The following is a 24,378-nucleotide window of genomic DNA, read 5'->3' as shown; positions in this document are numbered from 1 at the left end:
CCCCATCCCCGGGCCGGAAACGCTTAAGGACTCCTGAGTCACGTGGCCCATACGCGCCTAAGCCCCAAGTTAAAGAACACGTGGGGCTTCCTTATCCTGAACCTTTCAAATTGGACTTGGTGAAGTTGGGTGCTGACTTGCAGAGGATTGTTTTTAACGTCCCTTTCAAGTCCGTGTTGCCCGCTGTTAACGTGATTAGCCGTATTCGCCGCAGTGGCAATAATCGTTTGTTCGCCTCTTCAGCCGACTTCCGCCCATGTCCAACATGGCGATTGAATATTCCTGACCTTTACGGGATTGGGCGGTGATTGCTGTCTGAGCTGGTAGGGGGTGGAGCGGTTAGTAAACAGCAAATGCAGGAGCTTCTGCGCGGGAGTCAGCCATGGACTGGAAAGAAATTCTTCGCCGGCGATTAGCGACGCCCAGCACCGGTACTAACAGTGAGTTGGGGAGGGGCTGCTCGCAGAGATAGCCAGGCCCTAAATTCCTGAAGATACGGGGAGATGCGGGAGAAGCAGCTCCTGGGAGCCGCACTTTACGCTTCTATGGAAGCTCTCTCGATAAAGGCAGTTGGACTGTGATTTAGGGTTACTGAAAGGTTTGATCCCCACTTCCCGGGAAAAGGAGTTGCGGAATGAGGAGCTACCTTAGCACCAACTTACGTGGCTGTGACCTAGGCTTTTGAGGAATAATTGAGAATCCCAGTCCCAACAACTCTTTAATCCTACTGTAACCTATAATCCATTGATCTTTTGTCTTTTTATTACACTTTTTTTTACTTCCCTCCTTATACATTTTAGATTTCATAATATATTTTTCCCTTATCCCTTCCCTTCACCTTCACGCTTGCCTGTTAACCAACCTGGTTAAAACTATCTTTCCTATTTCACACGTGCCTTCAGGGTAGCCAAAAGTGGCTGGAGAAAAACGAAACCATGGTGAATGGTCTCACTTTTAGTTCATGTCCACGAACCTAAAGGAAGTATTTCAGTCATTTATTTACGCATATTCCTTGTTTCCTTACACTCAGTTCTGGCAGTTTTCATCTTCCAGACATCCAGTTCTCCAGTATACCCTACCTACTCTTGATCTTCAGTTGATGAACTTGTATATGTATTTGAGAAAGTCGGAGCTCACCTGTACCCACTTACCATTTCTATCAGCCCTTTCCTCACCGTAGATGCCCATACACTCTGCCTTTACTGTTAAAATGAACTAATTGTCCCTGCTCCTATTTGAGACAATTCCTCCACTCCAACATTAGATCATGCTCTCTTTCTTTTATTCACTCTCATCTTCTCTCTCAGCTATTATCAGATTTTCCTTCTTTATTGGATCATTTCCATCAACTGACAAACATGTTATAATATACTCCATGTAAGAAAAATATTTTTTTAAACATTTATTTTATTTTTGAGAGACAGAGATAGAGCATGAGCAGGGGAGGGGCAGAGAGAGAGGGAGACACAGAATCTTAGGCAGGCTCCAGGCTCTGAGCTGTCAGCACAGAGCCCGATGCGGGGCTCGAACTCATGGGCCGCCAGATCATGACTTGAGCTGAAGTCGGACGCTTAACCAACTGAGCCACCCAGGCGCCCCAGAAAAACATTTCTTCTCACATCTCCTTCCAGCTTTTGCTACATTTTTCTGTGCCGTTTATAGGAAAAGTTACATGTACATCCTCGTCACTCTTCTCTTTTTTGAATTTTTTATAACATTTATTTATTTTTTGAGAGAGAGAGACACACAGAGTGCGAGCAGGGGGCGGGCAGAGAGAGAGAGACACAGAATCCGAAGCAGGCTCCATGCCCCTAACTGTCAGCACAGAGCCCAATGTGGGGTTCAAACTCATGAACCACAAGATCATGACCTGAGCCAAAGTCAGAGGCCTAACCGACTGAGCCACCCACGTGCCCCATTCTCTGCTTTGCTCTTTTTTTTTTTTTAATGTTTATTTATTTTTGAGAGATAGACACACAGTGTGAACAGGGGAGGGTCAGAGAGAGAGGGAGACACAGAATCTGAAGCAGACTCCAGGCTTTGAGCTGTCAGCACAGAGCCCGACGTGGGGGCTCAAACTCACAAGCTGTGAGATCATGACCTGAGTCAGACGCCCAACCCACTGGGGCACCTGGGCGTCCCCTCTGCTTCGCTCTTAAACCCACCCCATTGCATGCTTGTTATGTGCCAAGTACTGTTCTAGGCTATAGCAGTAAACAAAACAGATAAAAAAAAGTCCTTGTAGAACTTAAGCTTTAGTGTTGGGAGAGATAAATAAAATAATAAGTAAATCATTTAGGTTGTACAGCTTCTATTTAAGGCTGTTTCCTTCAGTAGTGTGCTAGATCCCATTTTTACCTATTCAAAGGTGTACTCCTGCAGTTGTCTCTGTCTCCTGCACCAGGTTTTCTTTCTCAGTCATTCCTATCAGTATTTAAACATGGTGGTATTTCTCTCACCTTAAGAAATGTTCTTGTCTTAAACTTCTGCCTCTTAGCTCTGCCTCATTTCCCTGTTCACCTTATATTATTGCTTGTTAAAAGAACTGTTGATTATGGGGCGCCTGGGTGGCTCAGTCGGTTGGGCGTCTGACTTCGGCTCGGGTCATGATCTTGCCATCCATGAGTTCAAGCCCCACATTGGGCTCCCTGCTGACAGCTCGGAGCCTGGAGCCTGCTTCGGATTCTGTGTCTCCCTCTGTCTGCCCCTCCCCCACTTATGCTCTGTCTCTCTCTCTCTCTCTCTCTCTGTCAAAAATAAATAACTTTAAAAAAAAAAACCTGTTGATTAAATCTGTACTGTAATTCCTGCTTGTCAAGATCATTAGTGATCTCTGTGTTGTTCCAGTGGTCAGTGTTTAGTCCTCACTTTCCTTGACCTGCCAGGGATATAGTAGTTCACTCTCGTCCTAAGTATACTTATCTCTCTTGGTTTCTGGGAGACACACTCCCTTAGTTTTCTTCTCACCTCACCAGTCATCCCTTCTCAATCTTTGTTTTCTTCTCCCCAGCAATTTACCATCAGAGTGCCCAAAGCTAAGTCCTTGGTCAGCTTCTATTCTATTCTCTATCTACACTTACCTTCATGGTGAAATTAACCATTATTTTTAAGGCTTTAAATACTGTATATTTGCTTTTGTCTCTTAAATGTGTATTTCCACTTCCCAAATGCCAGACTCATATATCTAATTGCCTACTTGACATGGCCACTTGGTTTTAATAGGAATCTTTTTTTTTTTTTTTTGAGAGAGAGAGAGAGAGCATGTGCACAATCCAGGAGAGAGGCAGAGGGAGACAGAGACAGAGGGAGAGAGGGAGAGACAGAGACAGAGAGAGAGAGAGAGAGAGAGAAAATCTTAAGCAGGCTGCATGCTCAGTGAGGAGTGGGGTTTGATCCCATGACCCTGGGGTCATGACCTGCGCTGAAATCAAGAGTCGGATGCTCAACCAACTGAGCCACCCAAGCACCCCTGTAATAGATATCTTAATCTTAATTTATCCAAGATTGAACTCCTGCTTTCCTTTCTAACTTGCTCACTGGTAGCTTTCCACCTTTTTGATATTGGCCACCCCATCTGCTCAGGTCAAAATCTTTAGAGATATGTTCAACTGCTCTTTTTCTCTGATATCCACATCCAGTGTGTTTGCAAATCCTGGGACTAAAAAGAAAATATATCTAGAATATTTACTCCTAACTGCCTCCATTGCAGCCACCATGATCCAGGCCTCCACCATCTGTCACCTGGATTACTGCATTAGCCTCCTAATTGTTTCTGGTGGCTCTCTCCCTCACCAATGAGCTAGTGGCCTTGTCTCCCATTAATCTGCCTTCCCTCATCTACGTTTCCTCTGGCCCACTTTGCTACAGCCACACTCACTGCCTCCCTCTTCCCTGGACACAGCAGGCACACTCCTCTATCTTAGGGCCTTGACACTGGCTATTTCCTTGCCTGGTATGCCCTTCTCCCATGATATCTGGATAGCCTGCTTCCTTGCCTTCTTCAGTTTTTTGCCCAGTTTCATCTCCATGAAGCTTTCCCAGACACTGTTGAAAGTGTTGTGTGTATGTATGGACACATGTGCATGTGTCCACTCACACATATATTTGTGTGTCCCTAGAATAGTTGAGTGAAAAAAGAATGAGTGAAATAATGAAAATGACTCTAGGGGTTTGGGCTTGGGTGACTGGATGAATACCATTAACTGGGATAGAAACATGGAATTAGGAGAAGAGTAGTGAGGTGAGGAATGGGAAATTATTAGGTATATTGGAGTGTGAGGATGAAAATATTTTGTTTTGAATGTATGAGTTTAGAGTTCAAGAGCAGTGTCTGTGTTAGTGACATACACTTGGGACTTAGAAGTCACACTACAAAAGTTGAAATGAGGAAGAAAGAGTAACAAAAATAAATGGCCAGAAAATAAGAGAATCGACAGTGTGGTCCAAGGTTAGGAATTAACATGGCACATGTGGCAGAAATGCAGGCATAAGAGAGGTTTAGGGGAACAACTATAGGCATGTTGGAAGGAAGTGGAAAGAGGAAGAGGAGGAGGAAAATAAACTATTGAGAAAATAGACCCCAGAATTGAAGATTTCAGTGAGGCTGAAGTGTAGGTATGATGACAGTGAGGTTTTGAATACCAGAAGGAGAGAAAAGTTATCTGAGGGTATATGAGAGTTTAAGATTTTATGTAAGGTTAGTATATTTAGGAGCAGATAAGATCTGTGGTCTTGCCATGGAACTGAGTGACAGAGGTGACCCCCTCTTCAGAGTTGAGGTGTCATGGTTACTCTCATAAACGTTATCCTTCCTTGATGATTAATGCAAGACATTGAGGTGAAGAACACTGCACCAGTTGCTATGGTCAACAAACTGGCAGACTGACTAAATATGATGGCTATAGGCCAGCTGCAGGTGGTTTGGTGGGTAATAGCATCCTGAGGTCTGAGCTCAGATGGACGGGGTTTGCATTAGGTAGAGGAACAGTGATTGCAAGCTGAAACTCATATGAGGTCCAGGACTGTTTTCTTACTGCTCTAGCCCCAGTGTCTAATAGTGCTCTATACATAGTAGGTGCTCAGTAAGTACTTTTAATGGAATGAATCATGAACATGCCAGAAGTCTGTAAGGGAGGCAGTGACTTGAGGAAGAGACAAGTATAGTGATAAAAAGAAGTGAAAGGAGCAGCTGAGATATGGTTGAAGTTGCAGGGGAGGCTTTTTCAGTGGAAGATAGTGATTCTTCCTGTTTTCAGAAAATTAATATAGATGTTCAGTATCTAAGCACAATTTTCAATGTCTTTTTTGCACTGTAATTACCCTATGGTAAAAAATACTTATTCCAAAAGTGCTTTTCCCTTTTAATCTATTTTGTTACCAGAAAAAAAAACTGAACAAGAATTAAAAGATGAAGAAATGGATTTATTTACCAAATACTACTCAGAATGGAAAGGAGATAGGAAAAACACAAATGAATTCTATAAGACCATTCCCCGGTTTTATTATAGGGTAAGTGGTATCTAAGCAAATGTCTTAACAGAGTTTATAAATGAAATGTAATTTTTAAAATGGGATCAGCATCTTTTATTTTGTGTAAATACAGGATTATATTTAAAATTTTATATAGTCTTTCATTGTAGTTGATCTTACTGTTTTGGAATTGATATATCTCAGGGCTTGATATAAATTGGTATAAGAACACAAAGTTGTTACTTGGCCCCCTTTTTTTGGGTTACTGGCTTTTTATTCCTCATTTTCCTATGGATATTTGTGGTAGGTATTCTGTTGGATTATGTTGTCTTTTTATAAGACTTAGGTTTACTTGGCTGATCACCATTTTTAACTTTTGTCTTTTACTCGTGTTCTAAGGTATAATACATTTTGCTCAAGGTTGAACTGAAAAATAGATTAAAATGGAAAACTTGAAAAGTTAGACTCAATTATGTTTCCTCATGCCAAAACCGTGAAGTCTTTGATAAAGATTATAGTAAACAGTAAGACCTTAAGAAAGCTACTTAGAGCTGAAGTTGAAGGAATAAGACCTATTCAGTATTATGTAAAATGTGACTACTGTAGAAAAGTTAACTGTGGAATTTTAGCAGAATGTCTCTTAAACCTGTTACCTTCTAAACTCAATTATAACAATATTTACAAAGAAAGTAGGAGCAATGTATTAATATAAGTGAATTATCCAGATATTCTTCAAGTACAAACTTATTTCTTCAAGTACAAACTTTTTCCAAGTAAAACAGTGTGGACATTCCTCAAAAAATTAAAAATAGTTCTACCCTATGACCCAGCAATAGCACTGCTAAGAATTCACCCAAGGGATACAGGAGTGATGATGCAGAGGGGCACTTGTACCCCAATGTTTATAGCAGCACTTTAACAATAGCCAAATTATGGAAAGAGCCTAAAAGTCCATCAACTGATGAATGGATAAAGAGATTGTGGTTTGTATACACAATGGAATACTACTTGGCAATAAGAAAGAATGAAATATGGCCTTTGTAGCAACGTGGATGGAACTGGAGAGTGTTATGCTAAGTGAAATAAGTCATACAGAGAAAGATAGATACCATGTGTTTTCACTCCTATGTGGATCCTGAGAAACTTAACAGAAGACCATGGGGGAGGGGAAGGAAAAAAAAAAAAGTTAGAGCGGGAGGGAGCCAAACCATAGGAAACTCTTAAAAACTAAGAATAAACTGAGGGTTGATGGGGGGGGGTGGGAAGGAGGGTGGGGTGGGTAATGGTCATTGAGGAGGGCACCTGTTGGAAGAAGCACTGGGTGTTGTATGGAAACCAATTTGACAATAAATTTCATATTAAAAAAAAACTTTTTCCAAGTAAACCATTTTTATTGGAAACCTTTTTATAATACTGTTTGGCAGTCTTTTAAGAATTATATGACTAGGGGTGCCTGGCTTGCTCAATTGGTAGAGCATCCAAATCTTGATCTTGGGGTCATGAGTTTGAGCCCCACATCAGGTGTAGAAATTACTTAAAAATAAAATCTTTTTAAAAATTACATAACTAAGCCACATTTGTCATGGAAAAGAGAAAATACAGCTGATATTCTCCCATAACATTGCAGACATATAAGTATTTTTGCATGAATTCTTCTACATACTTCTGTGTACATGTATGTGTTTACCAAAAATGGGATGATACCATACATACTTCTGCTTTTTGTATTTCATAATTTCTTAAACAGTCCACTAGACAACTGAAAATTTTCGGTAGTCTGGGGGCACAGGAAGGGAATTGACATTTATTGAGTGCCAGTGTACTTCAGAGCATTTTATATTCATGATTTCATTTAATCAGGATTATGAAATAGTATCTTACTAACCCAGGAACAGCCCTTAGATGTTGATATGATCCCATTTCTGAACCCAGCAGTCCATTTTCCTGTATTTCCAGTACTAACCTTTGGCTCACCATTGTGGTTCCTGAGGGAAACCCCTATGTCCCATTTCTGTTTCTTCCTTCTCTCTGTGACCTCTTCCAGATCCCAGATGGTTTCCTGTCTGCAGATGCGGATTTGTGGGATGTTCTTTTTGTTGTTTCTTCTCTCTCTGTCTTTCCACAGCCTTGGAGAACCTAGTATCTTTATCTTTGGTCACCACTTCTCTCCTTGGCAGATTAGCTGGTTGATTAGCCATTGGAGCACAGTCAGAGTTTCATCCCCAGCCTTACTTCCCAATACTTCTTCCTTTTCATGGGAGGGATGGCATCTTAATTCTTGGAAATGAAAGGTGGAAATCATGGCTAATTTGGATTATGGTTACTTAGCCACATTTAATGGGGCAGAGATATGGAAGAAGAAATCCTTGAAGCAAATTGTTTGAAGTCGAATTGGAATGAGTCATTTTTAAGCCCTGTTTATGGAAATCACTCCAGTGGGCACACCCTCTACTTGGAGGGGAACATAATAGACACTGGCTTGACCATTTCCAAGGAGTAAGATCATCCAGGCTCAGAAGTCATATTCTGCTAAGGCGGTCTATCTTCAGTCCTAATTTCATTCTGTCAGTCTAAGGTTATAGTGGAAAGAGCACTCTGAGAATATAAAATGAAACTTGGGCTGGACCGTTAGTTCTTTCTAGGCAGGGATATGGTCTTGCTGATCATTGAATTCTCTGTGGATCTTTTTTTTAAATGTGTGTTTATTTTTGAGAGAGAGAGAGTGTGTGTGCATACAAGTAGGGGAGGGGCATAGAGAGGTAGGGACAGAGGATCTGAAATGGGCTCTGCACTGACAGCAGAGAGTCCGATGCAGGGCTCAAACTCAACGAACCATGAGATTATGTCCTGAGCCGAAGTTGGACACTTAGAACTGACTGGGCCACCCAGGTGCCCCTAAATGAACTTTTTAAATTAATAACTTGAAGTTAAGAAAAATTGAGATGCAAAAAGTAATTTGAGGGTGTGTACTTAATTTATGTACTATTTTATGAGGCCAAATATATTTTACATAATCCAGAACTGTGTAAATCCTAGAATTTAGGTGTAGAGAAATTAACTCTAGTGTATTTTTAGCTGCCAGCTGAAGATGAAGTCTTACTACAAAAATTAAGAGAGGAATCCAGAGCTGTCTTTCTGCAGAGGAAAAGCAGAGAACTATTAGATAATGAAGAATTACAGGTAAGCATAGAATAAAAGGTTGCTTTGGATGTTAGCTATTTTGTATTTGTACTAAAGTCATACAGGATCTCAGGGTTTCTTAATGGAATCACTGCTGCAGAGTGGGTGAAGGCCCTGGAGCAATGGTTCCTGTCAAAGTCAGCTGCAGAACTTGCCTGGGCACAGTTCTCCCCAAAATAGTTTTGTTTTTTAAAGTCCCTAGGTGGAAACCAATTTGACAATAAACTTCATATATTGAAAAAAAATAAAAAATAAAGTCCCTAGGTGACCTAACAAGGCCAAAGTTGAGAGCCACAAGTATGGGGTCAAACTGGGGGGGTTCACATCCTAGCCAGGCTCTGTGATCTTGGACAATGGACTTAACATTTCTGTGCTCCAAATCTCATTTATAAAGTAGAGGTAACAGTGTCTATGTCACATAGTTTATGGATTAAGGAAGTGCTGTATAAGAAAACTTTAAACTTAGGCATTCAATAAATGCTAGCTATTTGTATTATGTTCTTAGTAATCAAAAGGATAATAGGGGATAAGATTCATCTTAATACTAAATTTCTATCACGCTACCATTTTAATGGAAATAACACATTTAACCAATGTTAAATTTTGTTTTGTTAACTGTAACATCTTCATTTCTGCAATTCTCCTAAGAACTTATGGTTTTTGCTGGATAAGCACCAAACACCACCTATGATTGGAGAGGAAGCAATGATTAATTATGAAAATTTTTTGAAAGTTGGTGAAAAAGCTGGACCAAAGTGCAAGTAAGAATAGTATAACTAACAAAGGAGTATGTTAAACATTTTAAATGCCTCAAATAAATGTTAATGAAAATATAAGCCAGTGGGGTGACAATTTGAGTCCATTTGAGTTATTAATCAAGTTTAATAAAATTAGTCAAAATTCTATTGGTATGAAGTTGTTAAAAGAAATAATACTTTATAATATGGAGTATTTACGTACCTTGCAACTACATATATATAGTACGTTTATTTACAACAGTATGGGCTTTCATTCTTAGGATGATAAAATACAAAGACGTATGACTTAATATTTTAAGTTTTGAACTACGATTCTCACTTTGATTTTTTTCGTTTTGATTTTTAATTCTTTGGATTCGTGTTGTTGTTAACTAATCCAATATAGAAGTCATTTTTATATTATGTTGGCATATGGTTTTAATCTTTATTTCCTTTCCTTAGGCAGTTTTTTACAGCAAAAGTCTTTGCTAAACTCCTTCATACAGACTCTTACGGAAGAATTTCTATTATGCAATTCTTCAATTATGTCATGAGGAAAGGTGATTTCATTTTCATTGTGCTTAAATTCCTCTGGGAATCAAAGAGTTTTTGGTACATGCTTTTATAGTATCCCTTCCATGTGAAACAACTCTCTTAGTAAGTCTGAATAGCAGAATTTGACCCAGATTTGTTTTCTTATTACTCCATTTCTCTCCTGGAATTTACTAGAGCTGAGATTTCTTACCATAAATTTGGGTTCATTATAAACAAAACAAAAACATGTATCCTAAAGATACTAACTAAAAAATATTAGGGGTGCCTGGGTGGCTCAGTTGGTTAAGTATCCAACTCTTCATTTTGGCTCAAGTCGTGATCCCAAGGTCATGGGATTAAGCCCCTCGTTGGGCTCTGCACTGAGTGTAGAGCCTGCTTGAGATTCTCTCTCTCTCCCTCTGCCCCTCTCCCCCACTTGTATGCTCTCTTTTTCTAAATAAATTAAATAAATACATACATACATACATACTATATATTAAAGGCTAAACCAAGAGTTTTAATATATGGTGATTTAAATTATTTTAATTCACTGGTAATTCTATTTCACCAATATACAGTTGACTCTTGAACAACACAAGGGTTGGGGTACTGACCTCCCATGTAGTCAAAATGAGTATAAGTTTTGACTCCCCCAAAACTGACCTGTTAATAGCTTGTTATTGACTGGAAGCTTTTCCAATAATATAAACAGTTGATTAACCCATATTATATATGTTATATGTATTCCATACTGTATTCTTACAATAAAGGAAACCAGAGAAAAGAATGTTAAGAAAATTGTAAGGTGGGGCACCTGGCTAGCTCAGTTAGTGGAGTGTATAACTCTTGATCTCAGGGTTGTACGTTCGAGCCCCATGTTGTTTGTAGAGATTACTTAAAAAAAAGGGGTGCCTGGGTGGCTCAGTCAGTTCAGTCTCCAACTCTTGATCTTAGTTCAGGTCTTGATCTCAGGGTCGTGAGTTCAAGCCCTGCATTGGGCCCTGCATTGGGCTCTGCACTGGGCATGAAGCCTACTTGGAGAAAAAAAAAAAAAAAACATAAGGAAGAGAAAGTACATTTATAGTACTATACTGTATTTATTGAAAAAAAATCCATGTATAAGTGGGCCCACACAGTTCAGACCCATGTTGTTCAAGGGTCAGCTGTATTGTAGGTTGAGTTGCCTGAGGATAGTTTCAAATTCAAAATTGTAGCATCACATTCTAGGAGTTTTTATTAAACATCCTGGAGTTATGATTCCTATTAAGTTCCAGAAAGATCTGTGAAGTTCTAGATGTATGATTTTTAACTAATACTTAGTCACAGTAATAACCTCGGTAGAATAAATGCACCTTCATTGAAGGCATAACATTATAATTGCTGTCCCTTTTTGGTGAAACACCAAGTTTAATGGATGTAGAACAATATTCTCAAGGGCATGAACTTTATTGTCACTTTAGGCAGGGTAGACGTGTTGATATCTGCCATTAATTATATGGTATATTTCATTACAAACAATTTTGGGGTAATATATGTGTGAGAAATGTTTGTAGAGTTACTAGTTTGTCCCCCTAATCTAGCTGTCTATCTCCTTTTATCCAAATATATGCTAAAGGACAGATCTTAAAATTACATTTCATCTTCTTATGTATTGTCAGTTTGGCTTCATCAAACAAGAATAGGACTCAGTTTATATGATGTTGCTGGACAAGGGTACCTTCGGGAATCTGTAAGTATTAACCTATTTTAATAATTACTGTAGACACCAAAATGTTAACAGTAGTTATCACTGGTTGGGTTACAGGTGATTCTTATATTGTTTTTGTTTTTGCAAATAATGTGTTTCCCCCAAAAAACTTTTAAAATGTACATTGACCACAAGAATTCCTTTTTAGATTCTTTTCCTCCAACTTTTTTTCTCCAACTTCTAAAAAGAGCCTTTCAAAAAGAAAATAAAAAGAATATAGTGTTTTAACAGCATTAAAACTCATTAAAGAAACAGAGGAAAGCTTTTGGTTATTCATGAGTGTCATAAATGATAGGGCCAGGAATTTTTCAGGCTGACAAAGATCAAAAAGTTCGATAATGCATTTAAGAAGGGAATATAAAATAGGGTGTGGTTTCCCAGACTCTCAATTCATGGTGCCCTTAGTATCTCCGTAATTTTTGCATAGTTCCTCTACATCAGAAGAAATACCTAGCAGTTGCATTTATTAACCAGCTGGTTCTAAACAATTTATGAAAGTATCCATTAAGCTTATTATTGTATTAGCCATTTGAAAAAAATAATACACATAAGTTGAAAATAAGTAATACTTTTGCTTCATTCTTAAATTACAATTACTAACGGAATCTGTGCCCATGGAGCAATGTATGGGTAGTCAAACTTGGCAATTAGATTGGACAGTCATCCTCATTTCCTATTCCATACTAATTTTCCTGTGGTACTTGCTTTATCACCACAACCATCAAGAACGTAGCTTTGCAAAGATTGATGTCATTAAAAAGCACATATCTCAATCAGTGTTGAAAATGTGAACTACCTTGAGCTCATAGCTCTAGCTCATAGTGACATCTATTATGTACTCTCTGGCAGATGTCACTGTTCACTATTTTGAAAATACGCTGCTGCACCCCTGTGAGCTTACTGCAGCATTCCTGGGGCACAATTTGGGAACTGTTGGTTTAGCCTTGACTTGCTGGTGGGAGTGTAAAGTAGGTGTGGGCTTTTGGGGCAAGGTGGGAAATTTGCCAGTGTCTATCAAAATTATGAACATGCACATTCTTAAAAAAAATTTTTTTAACGTTTATTCATTTTTGAGAGAAAAGAGCATGAGTGGGGGAGGGGCAGAGAGAGATGGAGACAGAATCCAAAGCAGGCTCCGGGCTCTGAGCTGTCAGCACAGAGCCCAATGCAGGGCTTGAACTCACTGACCGTGAGATCATGACTTGAGCCAAAGTTGGACACTTAACCGACTGAGCCACCCAGGCGCCCCTGAACATGCACATTCTTTGACTCAGCAATTTCACTTACAGAAATTATGTCCCATGTTCTCTCATAATATCTGTGAATGGAAAATTAGCTTATTGTCCCTGGAGTATTGTTTTTAGTATCACAAAAGATTAGAAACAGTCTAAATGTCCATCAGTAGAAGACTGGTTAAATGGATTATGGTACACATTTACAACTACATGGATGGAACTAGAGTGTATTAAGTTAAGCGAAATTAGCCAGAGAAAGACAAATATCATATGTCCTCACTGATTTGAGGAATTTAAGATACAAAACAGATGAACATAAAGGAAGGGAAGCAAAATTATATAAAAACAAGGAGGAGGACAAAACGTTAAGAGACTCTTAAGTATAGAGAACAAACAGGGTTGCTGGAGGGGTTCATGGGAGGGGGGATGGACTAAACAGGTAGAGGCATTAAAGAATCTACTCTTGAAATCATTGTTGCACTATATGCTAACTAACTTGGATGTAAATTTAAAAATGAATTAATTAAAAAAATGAAAAGAGAGCAAAAAAATAAATAAAAATTGGGGTGCCTGGGTGGCTCAGTCGGTTGAGCGCCCAGGTCATGATCTCATGCTCATGAGTTCGAGCCCCGCGTCCAGCTCTGTGCTGACAGCCCAGAGCCTGGAGCCTGCTTTGGATTCTCTGTCTCCCTCTCTCTCTGCCCCTCACCTGCTTGCATGCTCTCTCTCTCTCTCTCTCTCTCTCTCTCTCTCTCTCTCTCTCTCAAAAATAAATAAATAAAAAAATTTTTTTTTTTGAAAATAAATGGATTATGGTACATCTGTACAATGAAAAAATACATAACTATTTAAAAACAAGAACCTTGGGGTGCCTAAGTGGCTCAGTCGGGTAGGCGTCCGATTTCAACTCAGGTCATAATCTCATGGTTTGTGAGTTCAAGCCCCACATCAGGCTCTGTGCTCACAGCTCACAGCTTGGAGCCTGCTTCAGATTCTGTGCCTCCCTCTCTCTCTGCCCCTGTCCCCCTTTCTCTCTCTCTCTCTCTCTCTCTCTCTCTCTCTCTCTCTCTCTCTCTCTCTCTTTCTCTTTCTCCCTCTCTCAAAAATAAATATTTTTTTAAAAATTTAAATACAAAAATTTAAAAAATAAAAGCAAGAAGCTCTTTGAGAGCCAGGATTGAATGACTGTAAAGTATGTTGTTAAGTGATAAAAGCAAGATACAGAAGAATTTGCATAGTTTGCTGCTATATCCTTCATAAAAAGAGAAAGAGAGGGGCTCCTGGGTGGTTCAGTTAGTTAAGCAGCCAACTTCAGGTCATGGTCTCACAGCTCAAAGGCTTGTGAATTTGAGCCCCATGTCGGGCTCTGTGCTGAGAGCTCAGAGCCTGGAGCCTGCTTCGGATTCTGTGTCTCCTTCTCTCCCTGCCCCTCGCCTGCTCATGGTCGGTCTCTCTCTCTCTCAAAAATAAGTAAACATTAAAAAAATTTTTTTAAGAGAAAGAGAAATAGACATATATATGTATTGGTTTGTATGTGCATAAGTTATTTTGGAAAGATGCATCAGAAGCTGATATAGGTTACCTCTGGGAAGAGGAAATAGACGAGACTTTCAATGAATACTTTTTGTTCCTTTTGAATTTGGAATTTTGTAGAATGTATTACTCAAAAATATGTTAAAATTGAAATAAAAAATAAATTTGTAGAAACACAATTTAATATGTTTACCACTCACATAGTTATATAACTAATTTAAGTAGTTTAATTAAAGTTTTACCACTCACATAGTTAATATACTATTAATGCTGAATGATTTTTAGGACTGAAATTCAATATTCCAGTATCTAATGAAGAAACAAGATTAGACATTTAACACTTTGATTTAACATTTTGATTTGTTTTATTCTTTCAGGACTTAGAAAACTACATATTGGAACTTATCCCTACTTTGCCACAATTAGATGGGCTGGAAAAGTCTTTTTACTCCTTTTATGTTTGTACAGCAGTTAGGAAGTTCTTCTTCTTTTTAGACCCTCTAAGAACAGGTAAAAGAAAATCTTATCTTAGATATTATAAGGATATTATTCTAAATCTTAATAAGCAGAGAAGTCATTAAGATGTCATTTATTTTTCTAACATGTCATTGCCCTTAATATATAAATATCTTTTATGATTTATTTGCACCAACTATAACGAGCTGTGTGACACTGGGCATGTCACCTAACCTCTAAAATGGTGTATGAATTGGTTAATCAGTGGCTCCTTCCAGTTCTAAAAAACAGTTATTCTGTTCTGATACTTGCTCTTCCTGTTATGTAATATACGGAGAATTGGTTCTTTTTGATGTAAAATATGAAACTTTAAAATACCAATTGTGTGATTACTCTTCTAAAATACCTTTATAAAATTGAGTTCCTCTATTTTTTTTTAAATGAAATTGTGTTTGTTCTTTAAAGGGAAAATTAAAATTCAAGATATTTTAGCATGCAGCTTCCTAGATGATTTATTGGAGGTAAATATGTTTTTAAAATACTTAATTATATCACTTGACAGTTACTGTCTTCTAATCATGTCTCTGTGTTTATTTAGTTAAGGGATGAGGAACTGTCCAAAGAGAGTCAAGAAACTAATTGGTTTTCTGCACCTTCTGCCTTAAGGGTTTATGGTATGGTTCCTATCACAATGCTAAAATTTGAGTTATCCTTTCCTCAGTTAATTGGTGTTCAAAGAACAGTTTTATACATAGGCTAATTTAGCTTAGGATCAAAGTATTCTAATTACCTTAAGAGCTAGTATTATAAATTACTAAAATTTACTTGTCATTTTCTTGCTCTTTAATAGAACATACAGAATGTAATTTGACCCTTTCTTAATGACTCAGGAGCATCTTTATGAACATCAGCTATTATCTTGCATTGTGATTAAAATGCCACTGCTGTCAGTATCCAGAGGCAGGTGTTCTAGGGACTGTTTGCTTATTTCCTTTAGTTTCATTAGTCTGCTACACTATTCTCTTGGGTGGTCTTCTGACTCATTTTGGCATCTTTGATCTCTGCTTTCAAATACTAACATTTCAGTGCTTTTTATTGACCCCTATCTCTCTCTAATTTCAACACCTAGGAAAGTTTTAAACGCCTGCAAACTGAAAACAAATAATGATGCGGAATAGCCCAAAGGCCATGGCCTTCATGATGGGTTTTCTTTAACTGGTTCTAGCTTAAGGGCTGGTGTGACAGAGTCCAGGAATAGTTGATCTTAGGGCACTACCCTAATATAGTTTGAAAATCAAAGTATTAGCCAATAGAAAGAACTTTTTGTGTTTATTCTTTTGTATTCTAATTAGAATTTTACTTTTGTCATGTCTTTTTATAACTTTTGTTCCCAAGGCCAGTATTTGAATCTTGATAAGGATCACAATGGCATGCTCAGTAAAGAAGAACTCTCCCGCTATGGAACAGCAACCATGACCAATGTCTTCTTAGACCGTGTTTTCCAGGAGTGTCTCACTTATGATGGAGAAATGGTAGTAGTTTAAAGCTCTGATAAGTTTTAAAAATTTAGGCTCCCGCAACTCCCACAAACCCTTTTCTTGATGTGATACAGCATTATTTTTACATGTATCTTAAAAAGTCCGAACTAATCAAATTGTTTGAGTTTTGGAGACTTTGATCTTAAGGAAAGTTCACTTTAAACATGGACTCAGGACAAATACAAAATTTTAATATTTTCATTTCATAATCGTCTCTTTTTTTTTTTTAATGTTTCAAGTTTTTATTTAAATTCTAGTTAACATACTGTGTAATATTAGTTTAAGGAGTAGAATTTAGTGATTCATCACTTATATAACACCCAGTGCTCATCACAACACGTGTCCACGTGTCCTCCTTAATACCCATCACCCATTTAGCCTATCCTCTGTCCACCTCCCCTGAAGAGTATGGACTAGTGAGAAAACAAAAAAAAAATCTCAAATGGGCAAATCCTATCGACTGTTTTCATATAGATGATTCATTCTTTAAACTACCAGGTCAGGTATAGTACCACAGATGCCATGGTTTAAATCTAAGAATCAGGTTGTATTATTTTCTGTAAGTGGCTATGTTAGTACCTAACAATTAACATGCACCTGTCCTTTTATCACAACAATGCAAAATACTTTAGGAAATTCTAACTAGTATTTTATGTTTTTTTGTTTATTTATTTTGAGAGAGAGTGAGAGTGCACGGAGGAAGGGCAGTTAGGTAAGAGGGGAGAGAATCCCAAGCAGGCTCCACACTGTCGGCACAGAGCCCACTGTGGGGCTCCAACTCATGAAATGTGAGATCACGACCTGAGCTGAAACCGAGTTGGACACTTAACTGACTGAGCCACCTGGGTGCCCATCTAGCGTTTTAAAATCACCATCCTTGCTGTTAAAAACACATGTTAGGGATCTGATAAATTGTCAAACGAATGACAGTTAAGAAATGGTCGGGGCGCCTGGGTGGCGCAGTCGGTTGAGCGTCTGACTTCAGCCAGGTCACGATCTCGCAGTCCGTGAGTTCGAGCCCTGCGTCAGGCTCTGGGCTGATGGCTCAGAGCCTGGAGCCTGTTTCCGATTCTGTGTCTCCCTCTCTCTCTGCCCCTCCCCCGTTCATGCTCTGTCTCTCTCTGTCCCCAAAAAAATAAATGTTGAAAAAAAAAATTTTTTAAAGAAATGGTCATATTGTCAGAAGAGAATTGGGGTTTTAGGTTTTATCATTTAGCTTTAATAAGCAGTTTTCTGAATAACATAATTGATAGCTGGTGGCACAGGAAAAGGAGGGAAAGGTGCAGAAACTCTGCTTTGTGACTCCTAGGGCTGTCTACACTCAAGAGTGAGGAGCTTGTACTATTCTAATGACTTCTGGTGAATAAAGTAAACCAGAGGCTTCAACTGTGAACGGAGTTAGACCATGATGAGGCTGCATCTCTTTAGCTCTTTATATTGCAATTTATGCAAAAAGAAATTCTTAATGTTAGCCTAAAGAAGTATTTTCCAAGAATATAAATTTTTTTTCTAAGTGAGAATCTCTCAAGTGTTCTTTTCACCATGCAAAAGTAATCTGAATATGCCTTTTTTGTAGAGAAAGCTTTCTGTTCTCCTTATGTCATTCTAGCTTTTATTTGTGCTTTTTTCCATTTCTTTGCAGAACAGTTTCAGTTAAAGTAGAATGTCTGGTAGTCTTAAGATGGCTTCTTACTGGAAATCATCTGATTTAAAAATGTTTAAACAGTATTTCAAAGTAACTATTTAAACATACTATTCTATTCATTCCAGATAAACTTCCCCCCACCCCCAAAACTGACGACATTGAAATGAAGATGCTAATTTAGTGGCATTGTACAATAGCTTGGTCACTGTCCTGTCCATTTCAAAGGCATAATCAAAGAAAATTACTCCTTAAAGCAGCAAATCTCTCGTAAGAAAATGAGCTGTGTCCCCCAGACTATTCCCAATACAGATTAACTGCTAAGTAGAATTCCTAGAAACCAATATTAAGTATACAAGTGGATGTCTCATTTCATATTAAAAAAAATTGCCATCTTTGATTGTAAAATGGCTTCAATTCATTAGATACTCACTTGAAAAATTAATTCCAAATAAGGCTTCTAATGAACATCCTTTTCTTTTCTGTAGGACTATAAGACCTACCTGGACTTTGTTCTTGCGTTAGAGAATCGAAAAGAACCTGCAGCTCTGCAGTATATTTTCAAATTACTTGATATTGAGAACAAAGGATATCTGAATGTCTTCTCACTTAATTACTTCTTCAGGGTAAGTCTCATTTAACAAAACGTTTACTAATAGATGTTAGAAGCAAATCAAGTCTGCTTTTAGTTTTTTTTTTTTTTTTTTTCCTATTTAAATTGACTAAAATCTGATTAGATTAGTTGTAGAACACTAAAAAAGTGCAAATATGGAAGGGGTTATACTGGACATGGAGATACAGATATGCATGAGAAATTCGTTGTTTGGTGATCAAAAACTAATGTGTAAAATCCTACAGAAGCTTCAATTAAACAGTTCAGAAAAGGTAGAACTTTTGCAGACTTTGGTAGTAGTAGATTCTTTTATTTTTTATTTATTTATTTTTTTAAATGTTTATTTTTTTGAGACAGAGAGAGACGGAGCATGAACAGGGGAGGGCCAGAGAGAGAGGGAGACACAGAATCCGAGGTGGTCTCCAGGCTCTGAGCTGTCAGCACAGAGCCTGATGTGGGGCTTGAACTCACGGATGGTGAGGTCATGACCTGAGCCGAAGTCAGACGCCCAACCGACTGAGCCACCCAGGCGCCCCAGTAATAGATTCTTTTAAATGCTGTGCTGTAAAAAAAAAAATTATTTTTGTATGTATATATTTTTAATATTTATTTTTGAGAGAGAGATACAGACAGAACACAAGCAGGGGAGGAGCAGAGAGAGACACAGAATCCGAAGCAGGCTCCAGGCTCCAAGCTGTCAGCACAGAGCCCGACATGGGGTTCACACTCACAGACTGTGGGATCATGACCCGAGCTGAAGTTGGACGCTTAACTGACTGAGCCACCCAAGTGCCCCTTATTATCATATTTAAAATAATTTTAGAACTGGCTAGGGGAGCCTGGGTGACTCAGTCAGTTGGGCATCTGACTCTTGATTTCGGCTCAGGTCATGATCCCAGACTCATGGGATTGAGCCCCACGTCAGGTTCTATGCTGTCAGCCCAGAGCCTGCTTGGGATTCTCTCTCTCCCTCTGCCCCTCACCCCTGTGTCACACGTGCACTCTCTAATAAACAAAAAGAAAGTAACTTAGAAATAGGAATAATAATAATAAATTTAAAACTGGCTAGAATTGTGTGCCACATTTCAGCATGAAAACATTATTGCTGAAGTACTTATATTGCACCTTAGGTGGTCTCAGGGAATAACATGATGAGTTCTGAAGGGAAATTTAATTGTATCTTATCTGATAAGCCTTCAGGTGCACAAGGTATAAAAGTAGGAATGTCTGCCCTTTTAAGACAAATCATTCCTAAATTTGGTGACTTTTCCATTTGGTAGAATAATTTTGTATAGTAGTATTTCATTCCATTACCTTAGAAGACTAAGTGATTTTTATATGGTTAAGACACCAGTAGGAAGAAATGGCTTTTTTTAAATGATAAAAATGACATTTTCATATCTTTCTCATAAACCATTTTCTCCAGAGGCTTTCTCTTTGCCATTTAAAAATTTTAGATATTTTAAAAATAACTATTTGGTTTCTGAGTTTCATACTATGTATTTCTTAGTTTCATGTTAAATTCTCTAAAACTTCCATTATGATTTCCTAGGTCGTAATGACTGCAAATATTAGGATAAATTACAATTGCAGTATTAGTATACATTTTTTAGAAACTGAGTCAATGGCTAATATAAGAATATAATACCAACTCATCATAGGGATCTCCCACTTTAGGCAGACCTATTCAATGAAGATTCAATTTTAGGAAAGCAAAGTAAATGTATCTTTTGGAAATTAAACCCTCAACTCTTTTTCAAAAAGATTTCTTTATAACATTCTTATAATACTAAATTTTGTCAAATATTTTATATTGGGGTGCCTGGGTGGCTCATTCACTTAGTGTCCGATTCTTGATTTCAGCTCAGGTCATGATTCCACGGTCGCAAAATCGAGCTGTGTGCTTAATATTCTTTCTCTCTCCCTCTGCCCCTCCTGCTTGCTCTCATTTATTTTATCAAAGTATTTAGGCTTGGTTGTGTGGGCTAAGGTAATTATTTATTGGTACTGAGTCCTGCAGTCCTAAGCTGTTCATAAAGTCTTTGTACGTCAATATTCCAGTTATAAAGCGGGCCTAGATGTTGCACTCTAGATCATGCCTCCAGGTCTACCCCTCTAGTAGCTGGGGGTGTACTTAAAGATTCTCATCTACTTCAAAGAGATGCCATGTGCACACACTGATACCAGTGGCACCACATACTGAGTAAGCACCTGCAACGTATTTATTTGACTATTTACCAAGAATTTTCCAGTGAATGACTCTCACCTAAAATATTTATTAGTCCAACTGGATCACAGTAGTTTCTTTAGTTAGGGTTTTTTGTTGTTGTTGTTCTTAAAGGTTATAAAAAAGTTTGAGGGAGTTTTGCTTACATTTTTTTCTGTCAAGTAGAAGGCAAAGTATAGGGTGGGAGGCAGAGGTGGCATATTGGGTGTCTTTTTTTTTTTTTAACGTTTTTTATTTATTTTGGGACAGAGAGAGACAGAGCATGAACGGGGGAGGGGCAGAGAGAGAGGGAGACACAGAATCGGAAACAGGCTCCAGGCTCCGAGCCATCAGCCCAGAGCCTGACGCGGGGCTCGAACTCACGGACCGCGAGATCGTGACCTGGCTGAAGTCAGACGCTTAACCGACTGCGCCACCCAGGCGCCCCTTGGGTGTCTTAAAGAATGGTGAGGGTATGGGGCGCCTAGGTGGCTCAGTAGGTTAAGTGGCCTACTTCAGCTCAGGTCATGATCTCACGGTTTGTGGGTTCAAGCCCCGTGTCAGGCTCTGTGCTGACAGCTCAGATCCTGGAACCTGCTTTGGATTCTCTTTCTCTTCCCCTTTCCTGCTCCCGCGCTCTCTCTCTCAAAAATAAACATACATTAAAAAATTAAAAAAAAAAAAAAAAAAAGAACGGTGAGGGTTTGAACAGCATTCCTGGAAAATGAGTGGATCAGGCATCACAGATTAATCGCTAGGCCATGTAAAGGCCGGTCTGAGGTTGGAGACCATTCCTATATGGTAGCAATAATCTGTAGACTTTTTTTCTGGGATTCTCAATAGCAACGTTATGTATCTTGAAAGGTTGGTAGTTACACTGAAATTGTTTAAGTTTGGCCGACTGGATGTGAAGCAAGGTCAAGGAAGTTGAGAATATTGGCAAGAGTGGTTGAAATGACAAGGCTTGTGGTCTGATAGGAAAGGAAGTGGAACTAGAAAGGGGCCTTGGGACAGGAAGGGGGCTGTTGTGCATTTTTTATTTACAGACTTATTTCTATCCATACAGGCCATACAGGAACTAATGAAAATCCATGGACAAGATCCGGTTTCATTTCAAGATGTCAAGGTTACCTTTTCTTTCCTTTTCAGTAAGCTCTACACCCACATAGAGCATGAAGTCATGACCAGGAGTTGCATGCTCTACTAACTGAGCCAGCCAGGCTCCTCTACCTTTTCTTTTAATATATGTAATACAGATAATCACCTATATTAAATGAAATTTTATATGAAAGAAACTTATGAACTATGAAGTGAATGAAATCAAGTATTTGCTGTTACTTGCTCTGAACCAATATTTAAATCATTAGTAACTGAGACCACACTTGGACTAATGATTTGTATAGTTAATGATTTTAGCATGTCAGTCTGTATTTTCATCGGAAGCATTCATTCATTTGATTGAAAATTAAGAGAATCCATATAACCTGCATCCTTTGGCAGCCTATTCCAAGTTAAAATGAATTTTTAACTTGGTAACTATAGTTGACCCTTGAACAACACAGGAGCTAGGGGCAATACCCTCCCTGCTCACCCAAGCAGTTGGAAATTCACGTATAACTTTTTAAAAAATGTTTATTTATTTTGAGAGAGAAAGAGAGTGTGTGTGCAAGCAGGGGAGAGGCAAAGAGAGGGAGAGGATCCCAAGCAGGCTCCACGCTGTCAACAGAGCCCAATGCAAGACTCGATCCCACGGAACCGTGAGATCATGACCTGAGCTGAAATCAAGAGTCAGATGCTTAACCAACTGAGCCACCCAGGCGCCCCCCTCTCCCCCACCTATAACTTTTGACCCCCTGGAACTTAATTAATAGCCTACTTTTGACTGGAAGCCTCACATAAACAATAACATAAACAGTTAACACATATTTTATATATTACATGTTTTATATACTATATTTTTAAAAATGAAGCTAGGGAAAAAATATTGAGAAAATCGTAAGGAAAAGAAAATGCATTTACTGTATACTGTATTTATCAAAAATATCTATGTCTAAGCGGACCCATCCATTTCAAGTCCATATTGTTCAAGAATCAACTATATTTAGGTTTGGACACTTTTTAAATCTGCTACTTCAAAGGTCTTGCTTGCTTTGATACTATTACGGAGACATCAGTCTTACAATATGAAAACTACCACTATTTGAAACACGTGCTGCTACTTAGCATTTTTGTAGACTTTACCAGCTATGAAAAACATTCAGTATCTAGTACAGATTCAGGTTCAGGCTAAGTAAATAATAAAATAACACATCCAGTTTTAATTAAGTATAAAACAATAATAATAATAATAAATGAGACAAATCTGAAACTATGCAACAGGCAACCTGAGAATTAGTAATTTTAAATTGCCACTAACCTAGAAAGGGACGTTTCACAAACATACAAGATTAAAAGCTCATAGATTTCATTTACCTGAATTCTTCTAATCTTTTTAAAATGTAATCTCCCCCTTTAAATGCTACTAAATCCTGAGTAATTTTCCTGCAAAAAGATTAGAAAACGTGCACCTAATTCCTTGTAAATATTCATATAGTATATCTCATAATATAGAAGAGATTTTTCCATCTATTCCAGTAACTTTTAGCACAATTTCATGGTCATTCTGGAATTCCTTGATACTGAATGTCCCTCACCCACCACCCATCTTAGATCCAGAGTATAAAACATTGACATCACTATTGGAAATGAAGCGTTGTCATTATCTTGGCTCTGGAAGCATTTAAGTTTTTAGTTTGAGCTGAGTTTGCACTTAAATCAAGACCTTGCTTTACCAACAATTAGAAGACAACATTAAAGTATAAGATACTTATCATGTATTCAAAGAACACTGCATTAGTTTTACCACTAATTAGCTATATAGCTTGGATCAGATGAAACTCCAAGCCTCAGTTTCTTTCTCTCTTAAGATGAGAGATAGATGCCACATACCTAAGGAATCTTCCAGTAAAAATTTGATTGTGTGTAGGGAAAAGGAGTTGTCTGTTAAATGGAAAAGAAAAAACTAGAACAAAAAATTTTACGTGAGGTCAAGTGCCAGCCTTGAATTTCACATCACTATATGAAAGAAATTAAGTTCATCAGGTACCAGGTTTCATTGTATTTTTTTCTCTCTCACAGGATGAAATCTTTGACATGGTTAAACCAAAGGATCCTTTGAAAATCTCTCTTCAGGATTTAATCAACAGTAATCAAGGAGACACAGTCACCACCATTCTAATCGATCTGAATGGCTTCTGGACTTATGAGAACAGAGAAGCCCTTGTTGCAAATGACAATGAAAACTCTGCAGACCTTGATGATACATGATCTCTCAAAGACTAGACTGTGTTCATTAAGATAAACTTGAATGCTGCATGCAAAACCTTTCAAGCTGGATCCTTAGAAATGGCCTAAATAAAATACTTTATATGCCTATAGAACACAGCAAA

General features: G+C 38.2%; 1 protein-coding gene across 4 annotated transcripts; it reads left to right on the top strand.

The window, feature by feature from the left end:
• Positions 1–54: 54 nt before the first annotated feature.
• On the top strand, positions 55–24,378 carry PPP2R3C (protein phosphatase 2 regulatory subunit B''gamma). Of its 4 annotated transcripts, none has more exons than XM_015085345.3 (13): positions 55–440; positions 5,381–5,508; positions 8,545–8,649; positions 9,298–9,410; positions 9,849–9,946; positions 11,579–11,649; positions 14,813–14,945; positions 15,357–15,412; positions 15,490–15,565; positions 16,287–16,423; positions 18,560–18,697; positions 21,957–22,016; positions 24,068–24,378. In XM_015085345.3, exons 1-13 carry the CDS (start codon positions 383–385, stop codon positions 24,254–24,256), a joined length of 1,362 nt encoding a protein of 453 aa, XP_014940831.3. In that variant the 5' UTR covers positions 55–382; the 3' UTR covers positions 24,257–24,378. The 4 variants fall into 4 exon arrangements, with proteins under 4 accessions (XP_014940831.3, XP_014940833.3, XP_053080336.1 ...); XM_015085347.3 differs by having other exon boundaries at positions 82–431; XM_053224361.1 differs by having other exon boundaries at positions 82–440; positions 21,957–22,038; positions 24,068–24,129.

The sequence above is a fragment of the Acinonyx jubatus genome, chromosome B3 (genome assembly GCF_027475565.1).
Source record: "Acinonyx jubatus isolate Ajub_Pintada_27869175 chromosome B3, VMU_Ajub_asm_v1.0, whole genome shotgun sequence".
NCBI classification, from domain to species: domain Eukaryota; kingdom Metazoa; phylum Chordata; class Mammalia; order Carnivora; family Felidae; genus Acinonyx; species Acinonyx jubatus.
The sequence above is the reverse complement of the archived record's forward strand: the minus strand, read 5'-3'. Positions and strand labels throughout refer to the sequence as shown.